Source organism: Sus scrofa, chromosome 14 (genome assembly GCF_000003025.6).
Source record: "Sus scrofa isolate TJ Tabasco breed Duroc chromosome 14, Sscrofa11.1, whole genome shotgun sequence".
Taxonomy (NCBI): Eukaryota; Metazoa; Chordata; class Mammalia; order Artiodactyla; family Suidae; genus Sus; species Sus scrofa.
The window spans coordinates 41,466,370-41,487,456 of NC_010456.5; the positions used below are offsets into that span (position 1 = coordinate 41,466,370).

The following is a 21,087-nucleotide window of genomic DNA, read 5'->3' on the forward strand; positions in this document are numbered from 1 at the left end:
ACTGTATGGATGTCCCACTGGGGTTTTGTGTAACTGGTACCTTCCTTGGTGCAGCATTTCAAGTGCTTCAGTGGTCCTTGCCGATTCGCTATACTGCATGAGTCAGGGGCCCAGGACCCACCATGTAGCTTTCCTCTTGTCCATGGCGCCAGACCCCAGAGGACAATAAGCAGACATGGTGCTTTACTGAGCAGGAGAGATTGTGTCCACTTCATGAGGGTCCCACCTGGTCCCTGTTCAGAAAGAACACCGCTTTTTATTATTATTGCTTTTTAGGGCCGCAGCATATGGAGCTTCCCAGGCTAGGGGTCGAATCGGAACTACAGCTGCCGGCCTCCACCACAGCCACAGACACAGCAAGGCGGGATCCAAGTCGCATCTGCAGCCTACACATAGCTCACAGCAACACTGAATCCTTAAACCACTGAGGGAGGCCAGGAATGGAACCTGTGTTCTCATGGATGTTAGATTCGTTAACCGCTGAGCCACGACTGGAAGTCCAGAACGCCGCTTTAAGGTGTGGGATGACTCATATGCAAGGATATAGCCCTGTTTGTTAGAAGCAACGTATTGGAAATGATGTAAATATCCAAAGAAAGGGAAACTGGGGGGCAGGGAGGCCTCTTTCACTGTATCTCTCTCTTGTCTCCTGTGAATTGAGCACAGTGTGTGAATGTTGCCTATTGAAAATAAAAACTGCTTTAAAAATAATAACGAAGGCCTTATGGAATCTTAAGGGCCCCATGTAACTGGATGGCCCTGCTCAGAAGTGGGCAGCAGCAGAGATGGCGAGGGTGTGATGCTAACTTACCTGCCTTGTGCTTTGTGGGGACGCAGGTGGAGTTCCCTGAAGCCCGAATCTATGAGGAGACCCTGAACATTTTGCTGTACGAGGCCCAGGATGGCCGGGGACCTGACAATGCACTCCTGGAGGCCACAGGTGGGGCGGCCGGGCGCTCCCACCACCTGGACGAGGACGAGGAACGGGAGCGGGAGCGTATCGAGCGCGTGCGGCGCATCCACATCAAGCGCCCGGACGACCGGGCCCACCTCCACCAGTGAGCGGTCAGGGGACTTGGCCACACCTCTGCCGCTCTCCTCCCTGCTATGCACTCAGACCGCTACGGGCTCCTGGGCACCCCCACCGCCCCCGGAGTCTGGAGAGACTTCGTAACCAGCCAGATAACGAGTTTGCTATTTCTTGACCAGGTGAATTGATCGTCTTTACCCAGGTGAACGCACCCCTGCTGTGGCTCGCACTGGGTCCAAGGTCTCTGCTTTTCCCGAGAATCCGAGAAGCGCTGGAACCAGGCTTTCCTGGTTCTCGGAGGAAATGTGTGAATGGTGTGACGAGTGTGTGAGAACTTGTTTGCAGTATTTATTTTTGTGGGTGCCGACTACCTGTATGAACTTCTTGGGTGGCCCTGCCTCTGAGGTTATCACCTCCAAGAGGGGTCCTGTAGTCAGGGGTTCCCAGGGGTGTCTGCAGGCTCATGTTTCCCCACCCTCCAGCCCAGCACACTGGTGCCGGTTCCCGTGCCAGCACAGTCTCTCCCTCAAGGCTTTTCGAGAAGCCCTGCCCCCTGCCACACTGTCACCCCTAGAGCTTGTTGGGAAAGAACCAACGCTCGAAGCTGTGGAGATGGGACCTGCTTCCTGCCTCTCAGCTGCAGTTCCTGGCGTAGCTCTGGGGGCCCAGCTGTGTTGCAGGGGCAGGCATATGCCTGTTTTGTCTGATCTGTGGTCTGGTGCTTGTTGGGGCCCCACACAGTCTGGCTGAGGGCAGAGCTGGCCCCTGCCCCTTCCTCTGCCCTCCTCGTTGACCCACTCCATTCCAGGAAGGCCGCCTGGCCTGCTCAGGGCAGAGCACACAAGCCGCTGCCCTGTGAATTCCAGTTCTTCCTCCTCCGTCTTACGCTTTGTTAAGCAAGGCTTCCTTCCCCCAGTGGATGCCCTGCCCTTTGCTTAGAAGAAATTAAACATCCAGGCAGGACCAGCACTCACACCAGCAGCCTCAGGACGGCCTTCCTGCTGTCAGCACAGCCATCACCTGGTGATCCCGTCTTGTCTTGGCCCCTGATTTGTGCACAGTGTGGAGTGGCTGTCAGCGAGCGGAGGAGACCCTGTGCAGATCCTTTGGGGTCCAGTCAGTGTCTGTGTTCGTGTTTGTTTAAGGGACGTATGTGACTGTTGATGAGGATGTGTGCTCGGGTGGCCCGCGCCGGAGCCCTGCTGTCTGCATGGTGCTCAAGCGGGATAGATGTTCTCAGTTACCTACCTCCCGTCTCCCCTGCGCCCCGGGACAGAGGGAGCTGTGACGAATGTGGGTGGTTGAGACTAGACTAGGTAGAGTAGTTAGAGGGAGATGTGAACGTGTGTGAGGTCGTGGATGGGTTTTGTCTGCTCTTCAAGGGAAACGTTACCGTTCTATACCAAAGGTGTTAATATGGGCAGCCTTTGACACAGTGTATTCCAGAAAAAAACAAAAAACGAGTTTATATTTTGAAATGGTTTTTACAGCTTAGATTTTGTACATCCTGCCCTACTTGTGACAGTTGTACGCCTTTATTTTGTATCCGGCAGCAAAGCCTACAATAAAACTTTAAAACAATCATGACTGAAACCTAAAAATCACGGACCGGGTAGATGTTTTTTAAACTGTTATGTGGGATGCTTTCGTATTAGGCCATGTGGATTTTATTAAGTGCTAAGGATGGGGGGGCTTCAATAATGTTTTGTAAATATTTTATACTGTTTAAGTTTTAAACATCAACCTTGCTGTTTGGGTTGAACTTTTTTAGAAAGCTAAAGTGAATGTCAGTTCTGATGTTTTTTGTAGGAATGGAAAAGCCATCCTGTAAGTTCTGTCTTTTAAGATGTTTATGTGAAGAGTGAGTTTGTGAAACCACCTGATTTGTTGGGGCTTCTACACCTTACAACCTAATGATTCTGACTGTCTCTCCACTTTTGCATTTTCTCCAACTCTGCACTTGTAGTTTGGAGTCTTTGCTTACTGGGATCTGAACAAGTACACGATACATTCCATGGTTAGCTGCATGTAACCATGAGCTGACAGAGTGTTGGCTGGTTCCAAGCTCTGATGTTAAACAGATTCTACAAGGAACTGATTTCTTGATCTTTTTTTTTTTTGCTTTTGAGGGCCGCACTTGCGGCCTATGGAGGTTCCCAGGCTAGGGGTTGAATTGGAGCTGCAGCCGCCAGCCTATACCACAGCAACGCAGGATCCAAGCCACGTCTGTGACCTACACCCCAACTCAAGGCAATGCTGGATCCTTAACCCATTGAGTGAGGCCAGGGATCAAACCCGCATCCTCATGGATACTAGTCAGATTTGTTTTTGCTGAACCACGATGGGAACTCCCAGGAACTGATTTCTTATGTGAGCACTAAGGGCAAACAAAAGTCGGTATTTAAGAACCATCCAAGTAAAACCCTGGCCTGAGATTTGGTTGAGAGTACAGTTTTATTACGTTGTAATAGCTTACAATTGAAAAAGCAGAACACCTCTGGGTCCCTTGTAATCAAGGTTTTTCAAAAAGTCATCTGATGGTGGTGACTGGGGCTTCTGCCAAGGACAGTCTCTCCATCACCTTCCTGTGGTGGCTTAGCAGGCTGGTGGCTGTGCTGCTACCCAGCTCTCCCTCTGGAATGTGTGCCTTTTAGGGCTCCCCCTGGAGTCACTGTATGTAACACGCGTGTGTCACTAACCTTTCTGTCTCTTTGTGCTACAGGAAGAAATACTCTGAGCACTAGAAGTAGTCACTGTGTTGTACAAGCATTGATGGACATGTGTAAAATAAAGGTTGTATAATGCTTCTGCTTAAATCTTTTTCTGGCTGTTTTCAGAAACATCTAGCACAGTTCAGCCACAGAAGTAAAGTGCAGTTTACAGCAAAGAGAGCAAGGCAGAGATCCCACCTTCTCCTTTATCACCTTAAAGTTGCTCAGGGCAGATAAGAGGAGTTACTTTTCTGCTGTGTTTGAATTCAGACATAGAGGCATCTTAGGTGGACATGCTGCCAGGCTGATGAAAGAGCAGACAGCGGGCATCGCCTCTGATTGACTCTTTGGTATGGAGAACTGCAGCTTACCATGTGGAACCTGAAGCTGGGAAGGAACTAGGTATGTTTGAGTTCCATTTATTTAAAGCAAAATTCAGATTCTGCAGCTTTATGCTCCCAGACCAGAGATAACACTTCATTGTGCCTCAGGGGCAGCTATCGCTCACCCTTTAATGATCTGTTCAAGTGCCTATCAAGTGTCCGTCCCATTGGGGACATTTAAAACCACCCTGTTGGGTGACTTGAGGTTGGCTCCCTGAAGAGGACATTTTAATGTCACAGGACTCCTGAGGGGTTGGGCTTTGGCATAAGATGCCACTCCGTTTCTTCAGAGGCGATCCTTTGCCTGAGCTGCTGAAACCTTTGCTTGAAGGTGTTGCTAACTGGACCAAATTCCCACTTCTTGGGCGCTTTTCTCTGTCAGAGCAAAAGTGGCGATGAGAGAGGTCAGATGTCATCCTCCATCAGGACTTTGTGCGGACAGACACCTGGGGGAGGTACATGCTGAGGTTTAGAGCTCGCTTATCTTAGAAGGAAGCAGTTATCACCCCAACCACTTGAGCCGTCAAGGTGGATGTGGACAAGCTTCGAGCAGCCAGCCCTGCCACCCACACCATCTGCTGCCCCACCTCCCATGAGACAAGTCACATTTAGAAATGGGCTCTGAGGCCTGAGCCAGTCAGAGAGGAATATGGGGTGTAAGTCTTAAGGCAGCATGTAAACTGAAAAATCCCCTTATACTTTAAATACCATGCTTAAATATTTTAACTTGTCCCTGAAGGAGTTAACTGTGTTGAGAGGCAATTACATGTACTATTTAGCCATAAACAGTTTCATAGTTAAATGTGTATGAGACACTCTGTTGTTAGACCATTTTTTAATTAGTTCATAGCAAATTGTGAATACTTGGTGTATGTACAGAAATACATGCTAAGATTCAGCCCCTTCAGTTTTCCCAGCAAAACTGGATCAGAGTTGCAAGGAAGAACAAAGCATTGAGCCCACAGGCTTGGCTTCTTAGGATAGGCGTGGTTCTCAAACCTCTGCTCCCTAGCTCAGGCCTCTCCCCCAGCTGATTACATCATGGTATCTTGCTGGGGGGAGACGCCAACACTGTTTTCTTTGGTTTTATTTATTTATTTTTTTTGGCTGCGCCCATAGCATGTGCAAGTTCCTGGGCCAGGGATCGGACCTGCGCCACAGCAGTGACAATGCTGGATCCTTGCTAGGCCACCAGGGAATTCCAGCATTGTTATTTTTATTTACTTATTTTTTTGCCCTACCCAAAGGATATGGAAATTCCCAGGCCAGGGATCACATAGTTGAGCCACACCTGCAACCTACACCATAGCTGCAGCATTGCCACATCCTTAACGTGTTGTATCATAGCGGGAACTCCCAACACTGGTATCTTTTGAAGTTTGGCATGGAGAATCGCCTGAGAGCCGTGGGGAATCAGGCCTTCGCAATCTGAGGAAGGGTTGGGCTTTGACATTTCAAACTGAGAAGAACTTAGCTTCTGGTTCACTGACAACTAAATGTGGTGGGTAAATTGTTTCCCTCGTTATACAGTGTTTGACTCTATACTTCTAGTACCAATTCCTATTTTTCAATGTAGAATCGGAAAGAGATGGAGAGAAGCTAGGTGGTGATTCCAGTCAGTCTACAGAGGGCTGAAGCTGGTGGAATTTTAATTTACAGCTTCGGAGTTCCCGTTGTGGCTCAGTGCCTAACGAACCCGACTAGTATCCATGAGGTCGCAGGTTCAGTCTCTGGCCTCGATCAGTGGGTGAAGGATCCGGCATTGCCCTGAGCTGTGGTGTAGGTGGCAGACTTGGCTCAGATCCTGCATTGCTGTGGCTGTGGCATAGGCTGGCAGCTACAGCTCCGATTAGACCCCTAGCCTGGGAACCTTCATATGCCATGGGTGCGGCCCTAATAAGACAAAAAAATAAAAATTAAAAAAAACGATAGTTAGTTTAAAACTGCTCACACCTCTCTCCCCCAAACATCCACTCACCACTGTTAGGTGTCCGTTTTTATCTTTATAGATTTGTTCTCCTGGTCCAGTGTCAAAAACTATTGTGCCTTCTTTTCCGGGACTAATATAAAACTGTAAACTTAAAATACATAACAGGATGAATTACTGATAGGGTCTTTTATTTTCCTCCCTCAGCTTTTCGTCTGCAAAAGACATTTCACTGGTGATGCTTACTAGGTTCAAGATGGAATTCCTAGAGTTCTGGTTGTGGCTCAGTGGTTAACGAACTTGACTAGCATCCATGAGGACTCAGGTTCAATCCCTGGCCTCGCCAGTGGGTGAAGGATCTGGCATTGCCATGAGCTGTGGTGTAGGTCATAGATGTGGCTTGGATCCTGCATTGCTGTGGTGTAGGCTGGCGGTTACAGCTCCAATTCGACCCCTAGCCTGGAACCTCCATATGCCATGGGTGTGGCCCTAAAAGACAAAGAAAGATGTAGAATTCCTGTTATATTATAGTCTTTTTTTAATTTTAATTTTTTGCTTTTTAGGGCCACACCCGAGGCATATTCAGGTTCCCAGGCTAGGGGTCGAATTGCTGCCGGCCTACGCCACAGCCACAGCAACGCAGGATCCAAGCCACATCTACGACCTACACCACAGCTCACGGCAACGCCGGATCCTTAACCCACTGGGCGAGGCTAGGGATCGAACCCACGTCCTCATGGATACTGATCGGATTAGTTTCTGATGCACCACAACGAGAACTCCCAGAGTCTTACTATATATTTGAGTAATTGGAAGAAAACCATTTCTGCAACTGGGAAGATGGCCACATGATCCTGTAGTTATTCCCTAATCCCTTGAGTACATTCAGTTCTTCCAGAGGCATCAACAACAGAGGTGTGGCTGTCACCTGCTCTGGTCCAGGGGTCCACCTTTCACTCTAACAGCGCCCTTAGGATCATAAGCACTTCCTTTGAAAACTGGATGATAAGGTCACCAGCCCTTCCTGTAGGTGGAATGATCACTAACTGTATTTCTTGGGAGCCCAAATCACAGGGGGTGAGGAGGGAAGAAAGTTCTTGATCAGAGGGGGCAAGGGTAACCCACCCCGGCTGGCAGGCAGTGCTTCTTTTGTGGGGAGGGGCAGGCATGGGTGAAAGAAACAATTAGCATTTACATCTTCCTCGATCTGTTAATAAACATTCACTACTGAGTGACTTCCTGAGCTGCAGATGAAACCACCTACCTCCCCTGGACCACGGTGACAATGTTCTCCTTCTGAACCAGCATGACAAGCTTCGTCACTGCCTCAAATACGTGTTCGCACCACAAGACGGCGTCCCCCTGCAGTGGAGAGGGGAGGACACGGCCGTTTCAGAGGCAGCAGCTTCAAAGAAGAGTGTTCTTCGCCACTCAGGTTTCTGGGGCAGCTACGCTGTGGGCAGCCTCTCCCTCTGACCACAGCCCAGTGGCCACTGGTTACCTTGTGCTTATTGTCTTCCCGCGACACATGAAGGACCAAGATTCCGTCTCTGAGGCTGCTGGTAGAGACACCTTAGGACAGATCCAGAGTCAGAGGCCAGGAACTGGACCACTTGACATGAATACAGAGACAAGAGGCACGCGTGGGGGGCCCCACCCCAGGCTCTTCCCTTCAGTGAGCACACGGGTGATGGTGACCATTGTCGACTTGAATGCTGGGCCTTCACGCCAGAATGAGAGGTGCAGGCCAGGCCCCGGAGCTAAGTCAACCCAGAGAATTGTCAAGGGTGCCTGCTTCTTACCTTGGAGCATGGAGTACTCTATTTTCTGCTTGATCTTGGCAAGCTCCACCACGTAAGCTGCCTTCTGAGTGAGAATGAGTTGCCGCTGCCGCGTCTTGAAGCCTTTCCTGTCATATTTAATGACTGGGACACCATACTGCAAGGAGGTGACCGTCACTGCGAGGGGACACTTGCTTCTTGCTTCGTCGGGGAGGGGGGCAGGGTACCGAGTTCCTCCCTACCAGGACTGGGGACGTTGCTTCTGGCACTCAAAGGAGAGGAGCTCAAACAGTTTGCATAAATGAGATTTCTCCTCACCCTGGCTCCCTGTGTGACAGGCTGCCATCCCTGGCCCTGCCTATGGAGCTGCCCTTCTGAGGAAGTCAAGGCTATGGTCACTTACCTCACAGGGCTGCTGCTGAGAGGCCAACAGAAATGTAAAGCCTTGGCTGGTGTTAAAGCCCTGACAGCCAGAGAGTGATCCAGCTCAGTCATGGGTTTCTGTACCCCAGGGACAGAGCAGCCACCAGAGCCATGGTCACCAGCAGCCATGCCTGCTGCATGCCAGGCTGGAGCCTGTGCACTTCATACCATCGACTCTCCCCGCACCCCCCCGCCACCCCCGCCCCCGCACTGCAACTCAGAGGGACAGAGGCACCAAGAGTGTAAGTCACCCACCCAGGATCACACAGCTACATTCTGAAACCCACATCAGCACCAGGCCCTGCCACACCACCTCTAATAGGGGATGTTTACAGATTGTGCAGCTGCAGTTCACTCACTTCCATAGAAAACCAAACCCAGGTCCAGGGGTGACAGATAAGGACCATAAGAACAACAACAAGTACCTAATGGTCACCTGGTCCCTTTAATCTTCATACCTGGAGCGTCCCAGGTGAGAACCCGGCCCGCCCACAGGCACTCCTGCCTTTAAGTATTGCTTCTAGATGCCCATCATGTAGGGAACAGACCCTGTTCTCAGGCTCCACAGGGAAATCCTGTCTCAGGCAAGGACACACAGTCCCTTACCTGGATCTTCTCACTGCTGATGAGTTGAAGCACTTTGGGACTAATGTCTCCTTCATCTAAGGTGGCAACCAGAACACAGCAAATCGTCACTAAATACCACCCCTGAGCAGAAGCCTTGGGCAATTTGCTGGTTTTATGTTCTTCTATGACCCAGACCTCAGTCTGGAAAAGCACTGTCAGGAAACGCTGTAGGGTAAGCGTCTTCCTTTGACTTTTTTTTTTAAGGGCTGCACTTGTGGCATATGGAGGTTCCCAGGCTAGAGGTCAAATCAGAGCTACAACTGCTGGCTTACCCCACAGCCACAGCAACGCCAGATTCAAGCCGAATCTGTGAACTACCCCACAGCTCACGGCAACACCATATCCCTGACCCCCTAAGTGAGGCCGGGGACCAAACCCACATCCTCATGGATACTAGTTGGATTTGTTTCCGCTGCACCACAATGGTTACTCCCTGACTTTTTTTTTTTTTTTTTTTAAAGAGGGAAAGTGAGTACATAGATGGAAAAATGGACTTACCTATTCGGCTGTTGGCAAAGGGTTGATTTAAGCTTTCTGCATAGCCATCTTTCTTATCCCTGAATATTTCACTTGTAACCACCTTTTGCTGCATCTGGGGATATATAATTGGAAGTACAAAAAGGTAGCCATGAGGTTCTTTGGGAACTAAAGAGAAGTTTTAAGTCCACATTAGTGCTTTCTTTCCTGGATAAGCTGTAGTATAAGTATGCACTTGCATACTTCTGCACAGAATCAGAACACATACCTGGCTTTGGCCATAAATGCTCTAAGATTATACCGGTAGAGACTGGAATTGGCACTTCAGCTTGTCCAACTTGTGCGCTTTCAGTGGAATTCTCAGAATTTCAGAGAGTAATTTCTTCCGGGTCAGAGATTACAAACCACAGCCCAAGGGCCATATCCAGCATGCTGCTGCTTGTTTTTTGTAAGTCAAGTCTTTCTGGTTTGTGGCCGTGATACTGACTTAGAGGTTCGCTCTGACTGCTCAAGTGCTACCAAGGTAGAGTAATTGCAATAGAGATGATGTGGCCCTCGAGCTCTTTATAGAAAAAGTCTGCTGACCAGCAGACCACATGCACAAAACCAGCCTCCAGCAGGGAAGGGGCCCTGTTGTGGCACACGGGCCACATCGATGGTGTTCCCATGGTAACAATACGAAGGATGCTACTTCTTAACAGCTGCCAGTTAACCAGGGATCTGTATTAAGTGGTCCACATGAGTTTAATCCTCAGTGCAAGCATGAGGCATGGGCTTCGTGTGACCCTTGGCTTACAGGGGAGGTGGTGGGCAAGGACTGCTGAGGGCTGGCACCAGCCCCTCCACCATCCTGCCACCCCCCCGCACACGGCATCCCTACCATGGCTTTCCTCTCGGCTGTGATCCCGCGGCAGTACCTCCGGACTAGGTTCCTGGTGCACATTTTCCTGAGCAGCTCCGATGCCTGTGTGGAGAACACACTTCTTCTCCACCCGCCTCCCTCCCCTAGCCCACACCACTTGGGCTTCAGACTCCAAAACAGGAGCTCTGAAAGCACAGCTGAATTCAGTTTGATGTAAAGTACAGTGTGAATATTTTCTAGTCAAAGAAAGCAGCTAGTCTTCTAGTCTGGGGTTCACTTTTTGCTTCTGCTTTTTTTTTTTTTTTTTTTTTTTTGGTCTTTTTAGGGCCGCACCAGTGGCATATGGAAACTCCCAGGCTAGAGGTTCAATTGGAGTGTCAGCCACCAGCCTACACCACAGCCACAGCAATGCCAGATCCCAGCTGCCTCTGCGACCTACACCACAGCTCATGGCAATGCCAGATCCTTAACCCACTGAGTGAGGCCAGGGATCAAACCCGCATCCTCATGGATCCTAGTTGGGTTCTTTAGCTGCTGAGCCAAGGGAACTCCTAAAAACTAGTGGTTCTTGAACGCGAATGCGTATGAGTCACTGAGGAGCGAGCTAGCACTTTCCTAGAGTCGCTGATGGGTTGGGACCCAGAAATCTCATAGTAACCCCTACTCTATGCTCCAGATGGAGGGTCCTCGGACTGTCTTCTGGGAAATATGGTTAGAGGTGGCAGTCTCTAAACCCATCTGAAAGGTTACAACAAGGGCAGAAACCATTTATGGAAACCATTCAAAATCACTCCATGTGAACAAACCTCCACTGGCGTTATAATTCTGGAGAGGATATTACAAATTCTGAGTAGTTAAATTCCTTGGGCATCCCCTTGCAGGGAAGTACTTTTGTTTGCTGAGGCAGCACAAGCAAACACACAGGCTAAGCTCCATTGGTGCCTTAGTCACCTGCACCCAAGTTCCAATGTAGTCCTTACATTTGCCAGGATGCCAGGAGGCTTCAGCCAGCACTTATCCAAAAGGTTCTTTGGGACATGGTCCCGAAGATTCAAGATGTAGTTCTTCCGCACAAACACGATGAACTCCTCATTGTCAGGGCAGAGGGGCTTGTTGCGATTGATAAATCCCTTTATGAACCTAAAAAAGACCAAGTTTTATTGGTTTTCTGGCCCATTTCTTCACCAAGAGTTGCGTTCTTTCCCCCACTTGTTGGATTCAGTGGAGGTGAAAACTTGATCGCCACGTAGGGCCACAGGCCAAATCTGCCCCAAAGGTATGTTCGATTTCACACATACCATTTTTTGTTTTATTTTGAGCAACTTGAATTTGTTGCCAACAACAACCAAAAAAGGGGGAGGTATTACAAGAAAGCCAGATTTCCAGCTTTCTTTGAAAAAAATAAAAATACCCAACAACACAGGCCTGGGCTTTCTCCATGACAGCAGTCAGCTAAAGTGGGGCAGTGATTGCACTTCTGAGGTGAACTGAGTTTTCTGGTTTGCCGCAGTCCCCACCCTACCTTAATGCCTTAGCTCAGGAGACTCACTGTACTTGCCTGGCATTGCTAGGCATTTGCCTTTGTGACTTTTTTTTTTTTTTTTTTTTTTTGCTTTCTTTTTAGGGCTGCACCTTTGGCATATGGAGGTTCCCAGGCTAGGGGTCCAATCAGAGCTGCAGCTGCCAGACTCCATCATAGGCACACAAACATGGGATCTGAGCTACATCTGAACCTACACCACAGTTTGTGGCAACGCCAGATCCTTAACCCACTGAGCAAGCCAGGGATCAAACCCACATCCTCAGGGACACTCGTCAGGTTCATAATCCACTGAGCCACAACAGGAACTCCCTTGACTCTGTGACTTTTGAACGAGGCTAAGAGAAAGGATAAACGCACTGAACTGTGACCACCGTCAAATGGGCAGAGGGAGGAGATGGGAGGGAATTCCTAAGGAATTCCCCTGCAGGGAGAATGACTTGGACTGCTAAAACCGCAGCCAAAGCCATGACCACCTTCTGCAGCACCGCAGCATCCAGAGCCCTCTCCTCTCCACCGGGCCCGATGGAGAACTTACTTTCTTATAATCTGCACAGCCCACTTTCTCTTTTCGGCCTCCTTCCGAGCCAGGGCTCCGCGCCAGTGGGCTTCGAGTGTAATGGCTGAAAGAATTCACTGCTGGCATTAGAAGGTGAGCACAATCATATTTAACTACCAAAGCCTTTGACAGAATTACTCATCCACGCCACCCACACCCGGATGGCCAGCCTAGCCCTCAAGATGGGAAGTGGGGTCAGAGTCATCAGTTTCTCCCTAGAGGTGCCAGACGGACAACTGAACCAGGGTGACAGAAGAGCAGAGGTTGCTGGGAAGCCCCAAAATACACGTGAGGGGGCCGGTTTCCCGAGGCCTTTTTGAGGGACAAGGGTGGCACCGGATGGTACAGATGAGTCTTGCTGCCGCCTTTGCTTTGTCTCACCCTGTGTTTTAGTGTCTGCACTAAAAAATGGGGATACGTAAATTGGGGCACACAAACACCAGATTTCTGGCTTGTTTCCCAAGTTTTAGATGCTTTTCAGATTTTTTTTCAGTTAACTTTAACACTCAAAATGCTTCTCTTTTATTCCTCATGGTCACACACATGTTGGTTGTTACAAACACTGGAAACAACCCAAATGTCCATCAACGGAAGGGCTAAACTGTGGTTTTCGCATAGAGCACACAGGGGTCAGCAAACTGCTGCCTGAGGGCCGGCTGCGTGTGTTTATAAAGTTTTATTGCAACAGAAAAGTTGCACAGGAAAAATACAAACTGTAATTTTATGAAGTTCAAAACATGCCGGCCTATAAATATATTGTTTACTGATGCATCCATGTATGCTGAAATTATAAAGAAAAACGGAACGATAAATGCGAAGTTGAGAAGAGTGGTATTTGGGGGGTGGTGCTTAGAAATGATCAGGGAGGGAGTAGGGCAGGGGCTCCAAGGGCACTTGTGATGTTGGTAACCTTTTAAAAGAAATCATTATTTTTTAGGGCCATACCTGCAGCATATGGAGGTTCCCAAGCTAGGGTGAATCAGAGATGCAGCTGCCAGCCTATGCCACAGCCACAGCAACACCAGATTTGAGTCACATCAGTGACCTACACCATAGCTTGTGACAACACTGGATCCTTGATGCCCTGAGTGAGGTCAGGGATCAGACTCGCATCCTCATGGATACTAGTTGGGTTCCTTACCATTGATCCACAGTGGGAACGCCAAGAAATTATTCTTTAGACATGCATATGTTGTGGATCAAATAAAACATGTCTGTGGTACAAATACAGGCTGCAGTGTTATGATCGCTGGTGAACAGAGTAAAAATGAGGCCCTAGGACTGGACCCCAAGGCTGCCTGACACCAGGTTTCAAGGCTGGGCCGGCGGGGAGGATGCTCACAGCTGCCTGTGCCTCCAGGTGCCACATGGATGAGAGAGAAGCTGGGAGCTGTGGTCCAGGGCACACTGGGGCTTCCTGCTCAGTTCTTACCTGCTTGTCTTTTTCTCAGGTACGCTCTCCTTTCTAGGCAGCCTTTGTACGTGCCTTGGATTCGTGCAACTTAAAACAAAAGATTTGGTCAAATGGCTTTCAGTTGTGCAGCTTTGTAGTTGTGACTGTCAGAGGGGAGGTCAGAAGGCCCTGGGGGTGTTCAGGGTTGAAGTGGCAGAGGAAGCCATGGGATGTGACAAGGAAGGAATGAGAGCAGGGGTTCTATTCAGCCTGGCCCCCAGAGCTGGTCCGTGATTGGCACCCCCTTCCCTCCTCGGACCTTCCTCCAGGTGAGGAACCAGCCACTGTCTAGAGGGCGTGTCAGCCCCTGGGTCCCTACTAGGCATTATTCTGCATCCTCAAACTGCAAGTCAGGTGGGCACTGCATCATTTTACAGACCGAGGCAATGAAGACACTTGCCCGGGCATGAGGCAGCCACGTGGCTACGAAGCAGGGGTGTGAACAGGGCTGCAGGACCCACACAGGCTCACCCTGGAGCCCTCCATTCTCTATACACCCCCTCTGCCCAGGAACTGGGGCCCTGCACACCAGCAGCATCACATCCCCTGCGAACTGGTCAGAACTGCTGACCCACTCCCCGCATTCACCACCTGCCCACGAACCCGGTCCAGGAGATCTGTGCCCACTGCTGCAAAACAGACCTCCAAGCATGGTGGTTACGACCCCAGGCCCCGAATCCAGCCAGCCAGCCACAGACCTCAGCTCTGCTGCCTATTAGCTGTGTGTCCTTTAGCCAGTTACCAACGTGTCTGGGCCTTGCTTTCCCACATGTGAAGCAGAGATGATAATACCACCTGACCATAGGTTTGTTCAATGAGATGGTGCATGCAAGGACTCAGCACATACCTGGCACACAGCGGGCACTCAAGCAGAGCTGGCTCAACAGGCCAGTTTAGACCTCAAGGGAGAAGCCTCTAGCCACCTGTAGTTTTGTTTTTATGGCCACATCTATGGCATATGGAAGTTTGCAGGCCAGGGATTGAATACGAGCCATAGCTGCAATCTACACCGCAGCTGTAGCAGTGCTGGATCCTTCAACCCACTGCTCCAGGCTGGGGATTGCACCTGACCCCACCTCTGCAACCTGAGCCACTGCAGTTGGAGTCTTAACTCACTGCGCCACAGCAGGAACTTCTTTCAACCTATAGTTTCGATTTCTGATTTTTTGTATTTTCCTCCCAACTAACTTTCCTCATTTACCACGTACAACAAACACCCTGGCTAAAGGCTTTGTACACCTTCCAACAACAGATATTTAGACAAATGAAGTTTTTTTAAAAAAATCTTCATTTAGGGGCATGGACTCCATGGATTTGGGCCCTGGTGTGGCAGATCAGAGTTGGATCCAAGCTAGGAATGAGGTAGAACTATAGTTTAAGGTTCCAGACACATCTGTGACAGCCCTCCAAATACTCATTAAGGCATACATTGACCTGCATCTTATAATCCCATACTCTGCTCTGGGTTTCCAAAGCAAGTCTTTCTAACATTATAATCAACACCCATGTTTAAGATGTTTTCCAAGCTTGAAATCAAGGCAGAAAAAAAAAATCATACCTAATTGATGTTTACTAAATTCAAAGGCATCTTCAGTAGCAAACAGTGTTCTGGGGAAGCGAATGAATATTTTGGTTCTAGAAGTGAAAAAAATGATTTAATTATTCACTGGTCAGGCATCATCAGCAGTGGACTGACCACTGTCCTTTCTCTGCCCCCAAGTTCACATCCTCAGCATGTGGTTCTTACTTGGAAATAAGGGTCTTTGCAGATGTAATCGGGATAAGGATTGAGATGAAGTCATACCAAATTAGGTAGACCCTAAATGCAGAGAGAGTGTTCTTCTAAGAGGGCAAAAGACACACAGAGAGAGGGACGCAGGAAAGGAAGCCATGTGAAGACAGCAGTGCTGCTGCCACAAGTCAAGGAAAGTCACGAGCTGCTGGAAACCGGAAGATGCAAAGGGGGATCCCCTCAGAGACTTGAGAGGGGAACAGCCCTGCCCACATCCGGATTTTGGCCTTCTAGCCTCCAGAACTATGAGAAAATAAATTTCTGTTGTTGTAAGCCATCCCGTCTGTGGTTAATTCACTTATGCAGCCCTAGGAAGCTAATATACCATCCTAACCCAAAGTGACTTCCCTGGGCTTTGAAAAGTGATGGCAAAGAATATGGACCTAGGTCTAAAAGAAGATCCCATCAACCAGCAAAGATTATTACAAATATTTTTTAAAGCCCTTGCTGAGAATCTTATTTTTTTATGGCCACACCCACAGCACATGGAAGTTCCTGGGCCAGGGACTGAATCTGGGCAGCAGCTGCAACCTATGCTGCAGCTGTGGCAATGCCGCATCCTTTAACCCACTGCACTCAAACTCGTGCCTCACACAGCGACCCAAGCCACTGCAGTTGGATTCTTAACCCACTGCGCCACAGTGGGAACTCGGATAAATTATAAATATTGACCTCATTGCCTACCACTTACCACACCTTCACTCTTTGAGGGGAACGTCCCATATCAACCACTGGGGGGCAGCACTGCACTGTGCCACGTGAACCCATCTTCTCATCCAAGGCTATGGAATGGAACAGCAACACCTCTGACCTCCAACACCCACATCTTTCAGGATGTGCAAAGCCAGACTCCCCTCAGAAATATGACTTGGAAAAATTACTGCTTCTTGGAGCTGGGCCCAGAACAGAAGAGTAAAGGATGGACCAGGGCCAGGGTGGTCACAGAGCTGGAGTTAAATCACAGGCGGGAGTTAGGAGCTGCTGGCAGGGAAAGCCCACTGACAGGTTCAAAGGCAGAGGCCCCTGAGGCTGGAATCTCTGTGGCCTGGGATGGATCCTCTTCATGCATGAACACTATTCTCTGCAACCTAATTAATGTGGACCAAAATGTCTAATAGAATAGATGAAATAGAATCACCCCATTCACCCCACTGAGTTCTGCCTTGAAGCTGTCAACACGTATGAAAGATCTGCTCATGGTCAACCGCAAGTCTATAGTAACGACACCCGGAGTCCTAGGTATCCCACTTCTGCGATGCTAGAGGAGCGTTCACAACACAGAAGTCCTATTAGCCCCTCCGAGAGGCCATGCACACATGTGAATGATGAAAGAATCTAGGCACAGAGAGGTGAGGGGGTTCATGCTGGTCCCCGTCTCATTTTGCACACAGAGAAGCTCATCCCAGCACTGGATGCAGGTGTAGAACTCTTCATCTCCAACAGGCAGTGATGTAGCCTTTCTTCTTTTTTTCGACTGTACCCACAGAATATGGAGGTTCCCAGGCTAGGGGTCTAATCAGAGCTGTAGCTGCCATCCTACACCACAGCCACAGCCACAGGGGATCCGAGCTGCATCTGCAACCTACACCACAGCTCATGGCAGCGCTGGATCTTTGACCCACTGAGTGGGGCCAGGGATTGAACCCGCATCCTCAGGGCTACTAGTCAGGTTTGTTACCACTGAGCCACAATGGGAACTTCACTTTCTTTTTTATTATAGTTGATTTACTATGTTGTGCCAATTTCTGTCATACAGCAAAGTACCCAGTCATACATTTTTTGGTCTTTTTTTTTTTTTTTAGGGCCACACCCACGGCATATGGAGGTTCCCAGACTAGGGGTCTAATTGGAGCTACAGCTGCCACCCTAGGCCAGAGCCACAGCAACGCGGGATCCAAGCTGTGTCTGCGACCCACACCATAGCTCATGGTAACACCGGATCCTTAACCCACTGAGCAAGGCCAGGGATCAAACCCACAACCTCATGGTTCACAGTCAGATTCATTAACCATTGAGCCATGATGGGAACTCCCATACACACACACATACACACATACATATACATACAAAGATATATATATATATACACATACACATTCTTTTTCTCATACTATCTTCCATCATATTCTAGGACTTCATTGCTTTATCCATTCTAAATGTATGGATTCTTAACCCACTGCACCAGGGCAAGGATGGAACCTGTGCCCCAGCAGCGATCCAAGCAGCCACAGAGATATCGCCAGATCCTTAATCCACTGTGCCACAGCAGGAACTCCAATGCAGCCTTTTCTAACTAGAGCTTGTGACACTGTACTTTATTATTTTTTTCTTTTTTTGTCTTTTTGCTATTTTTGGCTGCTCCAGCGGCATATGGAGTTCCAGCTAGGGTAGTCGAGCTGTAGCCACCCTACGCAGAGCACAGCAACGCGGGACACTGTACTTTATAATAAGAAAAACAGGGAATTCTCTTTGTGGCGCAGCAGGAACAAAGGTTATAATCTTTTGGGCTATGTTCCTGAAGTAGTTTCAAAGTGATAAAGGAGAAATGAGTGTCTTTTTAAAAATTATTTTTGGGTTCTTTTTTGTGATTCAGCAGATTAAGAACCTGACATAGTGTCCATGAGGATGTGGGTTCGATCCCTGGCATTACTCAATGGTTTAAGAATCTAGCACTGCCGTGAGCTGTGGCATCGTAGGTCTCACATGAGGCTCAGATCCTGTATCACTGTGGCTGTGTTATAGGCTGGCATCTGTAGCTCTGATTTGACCCCAGCCTCGGAACCCCATATGCCACAGGTGCAGCCCTAAAAAGAAAACAAAAACCCAAAAGGCCACAGTTTGGAAATCTTCTGGTGCACCTAGAGAGATCAGGGGGGCTCCCCATACCTTGCACTATGCATCTCTTCTTTCTGGCTGTTCCTGACTTACATCTTTTTGTCATAAACTGGTCATTCAGTAAGTAAAATATTTTCTTGATTCTTTGAGCTGCTCCAGAAAAATAAAGCAAACTCAAGGAGTGGGTCATGGGAACCTCCAATATAGAGCTAATTGGTCAGAAACACAGCTAACAAACTGGACTTGGCATCTGACAGGAGCTGGACAGACTTGGGGGGCTGAGCCTTAACCTGCAGGATCTGACACAGTCTCCAGGTAAACTGTCAGAAGTGAGTTTAATTATAGGACACCCAGCTGGTGTCAGAAGGCTGATGGAATGTTCTGAGTGTAAGGGAAGCACTGAGAGTGAAGGACACACACAGGAGAGTTTTTTCTTTGTAGAGATGCATTTAAGTGGAGTGGATGGAAGTTCCCGTCGTGACTCAGCAGTTAACGAATCCGACTAGGAACCATGAGGTTGTGGGTTCAATCCCTGGCCTCACTCAGTGGGTTAAGGACCCGGCATTGCTGTGAGCTGTGGTGTGGGTCACAGACGTGGTTCAGAGCCTATGTTGCTATGGCTGTGGTGTAGGCCGGTGGCTACAGCTCCAATTAGACCCCTAGCCTGGGAACCTCCATATGCTGTGGGAGCGGCCCTAGAAAAGGCAAAAAAAAAAAAAAAAAAAGACAAATAAATAAATAAATAATTGGAGTTGATGGAAGTATCTGCTTGCAAATCTACGTAAACTCCTGCAGAATGAATCTCAGGCTCAAGATGGATATGGACCAATGGGCTAACTTTTTGACAGTGATTCCCCAGACACTCACCTCCCTAATTTGTACTCCTCGGGTTTGTAGCCAATGTATTTGATAAGCCGCTCTACGCCCTCTGCTGGACGCCCGTGCCAGTGTGGCCAGGTGTCTGGGCACAAGGACTTGTACCTAGGGCGAGGAGAGGGCACAGTTAGAAGGCCCTAGACCTTACACTGGGTCCCACAGAGGTCAGCTCCTTCTGCTGGCCATGCCAGCCACTCAGCCAGCATAATAGAGTCAAGTCATCGCATGGACCTCCGGTAATTCAGCACTAGATACTCAGCAAGAAAGAAAAAAGAGAAACTGTTTCACTAAGGTGGGAGGTTTGATCTGTCTTCATAGAAATGATGACATCATCAGATACTTCGCCCAAGAAATTCAATTCCACTCTTAGTATATATGCAAGAGACATGTCCATGCAAAAGCTTATATGTGAATATTCAGAGCAAAAGCTTATATGTGAGTATTCAGAGCATCATTTATAACTGACAAAAAGTAGAAATAACCCAAATGTTCATCAGTGGACAAAGGAATGAATAAATAAATGTGGTCTAGCATGGGAAGAAAAGGCACCATGCTTGGTAAGTGATGAGGGATTTTTCTTTTCTTTCCTCTTTTTTTTTTTTTTTTTTTTTTTTTTTTTCTTTGCTTTTGAGGACTGCACCTGCGGCATACGGAGGTTCCCAGGCTAGGGGCCAAATTGGAGCTTCAGCTGCTAGCCACAGCCACAGCCAGCAATGCCAGATCTGAACTGCATCTGTGACCTACACCACAGCTCAGGGCAATGCCAGGTCCTTAACCCACTGAGCGAGGCCAGGGATTGAACCCTCAACCTCACGGTTCCTAGTCAGATTTGTTTCTGCTGCGCCACAATGGGAACTCCCATGAGGGATTTTTTGAGGGTAATTTTGGACCCAAGGTTGACTTAAGAACCTGATTTCAGGAGTTCCCTTGTGGTGCAGTAGGTTAAGGATTTGGTGTTGTCACTTCTACAGCTTGGTTCACTGCTGTGGCTTGGGACACTGCTGTGGTGCAGGTTTGATCCCGGCCCAGCAAATTCTGCATGCCACCAGTGTGGCCACACACACACACAAAAAGAACCTGATTTCGGAGTTCCGTGGTGGCGCAGTGGTTAACGAATCCAACTGGGAACCATGAGGTTGCCGGTTCGGTCCCTGCCCTTGCTCAGTGGGTTAACGATCTGGCGTTGCTGTGAGCTGTGGTGTAGGTTGCAGACGTGGCTCGGATCTCGCGTTGCTGTGGCTCTGGCGTAGGCTGGTGGCTACAGCTCCGATTTGACCCCTAGCCTGGGAACCTCCATATGCCGCGGGAGTGGCCCAAGAAATAGCAAAAACAAAAAAAGACAAAAAGAACCTGATTTCAGTACAAGATGGAACTCTCTTTTAATATGTGGTCATAATAAAGGTGACCATGAGGTCTACAAAGTAATGAAAAAAGGTGCACGCAGAATTCAGAGGTGCCAGAGGACCAAGGCTAGAAACAATATATCGGGAGCCATTGGATGGGATCCACTGCTTGAGTTGGATCCCTGACAAGTCACTTCACCTCCTCACTCAGCAGCATGACCTTCCTTGTGGGGTTGTCACAAGGTTGAAATAAAATAACCCGTGGAAACTATCTGGCAGAGTCTGAGAATTTTTAAAAAGTTAGCTATAGGAGTTCCCGTTGTGGCTCAGTGGTAACAAACCTGAGTATCCATGAGGATGTGGGTTTGGTCCCTGGCCTCACTAAGCGGGTTAAGGATCCGGCACTGCCATGAACTGCAGCTCCAATTCCACCCCTAGTCTGGGGACTTCCATATGCTGCAGGTGTGG

At 48.8% G+C, this 21,087-nt stretch overlaps 2 protein-coding genes across 5 annotated transcripts in view; one reads left to right on the forward strand and one right to left on the reverse strand.

The window, feature by feature from the left end:
- The window catches only part of KCTD10 (potassium channel tetramerization domain containing 10), a 27,588-nt gene extending 23,742 nt beyond the window's left edge, over nt 1–3,846 (forward strand). For both annotated transcript variants that reach the window (XM_005670738.3, XM_013982975.2), the window contains exon 7: nt 838–3,846. In XM_005670738.3, the coding sequence (XP_005670795.2) occupies nt 838–1,062 (225 nt within the window). In that variant the 3' untranslated portion in view covers nt 1,063–3,846. The remainder of the gene's footprint in view (nt 1–837) is intronic.
- MYO1H (myosin IH) overlaps nt 2,822–21,087 on the reverse strand; it is a 119,744-nt gene continuing 101,478 nt past the window's right edge. Inside the window, exons 21-33 of one of the 3 annotated variants that reach the window (XM_021073725.1) lie at nt 19,268–19,381; nt 15,332–15,408; nt 13,753–13,821; nt 12,300–12,384; nt 11,202–11,361; nt 10,240–10,323; nt 9,381–9,474; nt 8,862–8,917; nt 7,854–7,989; nt 7,553–7,623; nt 7,316–7,413; nt 6,103–6,202; nt 2,822–4,570 (exon numbers count right to left, since the gene is read on the reverse strand). In XM_021073725.1, the coding sequence (XP_020929384.1) occupies nt 4,547–4,570; nt 6,103–6,202; nt 7,316–7,413; nt 7,553–7,623; nt 7,854–7,989; nt 8,862–8,917; nt 9,381–9,474; nt 10,240–10,323; nt 11,202–11,361; nt 12,300–12,384; nt 13,753–13,821; nt 15,332–15,408; nt 19,268–19,381 (1,168 nt within the window). In that variant the 3' untranslated portion in view covers nt 2,822–4,546. Of the gene's footprint in view, nt 6,203–7,315; nt 7,414–7,552; nt 7,624–7,853; nt 7,990–8,861; nt 8,918–9,380; nt 9,475–10,239; nt 10,324–11,201; nt 11,362–12,299; nt 12,385–13,752; nt 13,822–15,331; nt 15,409–19,267; nt 19,382–21,087 lie in introns of all 3 variants that reach the window. The other 2 variants (XM_021073723.1, XM_021073724.1) reach the window with 2 other exon arrangements.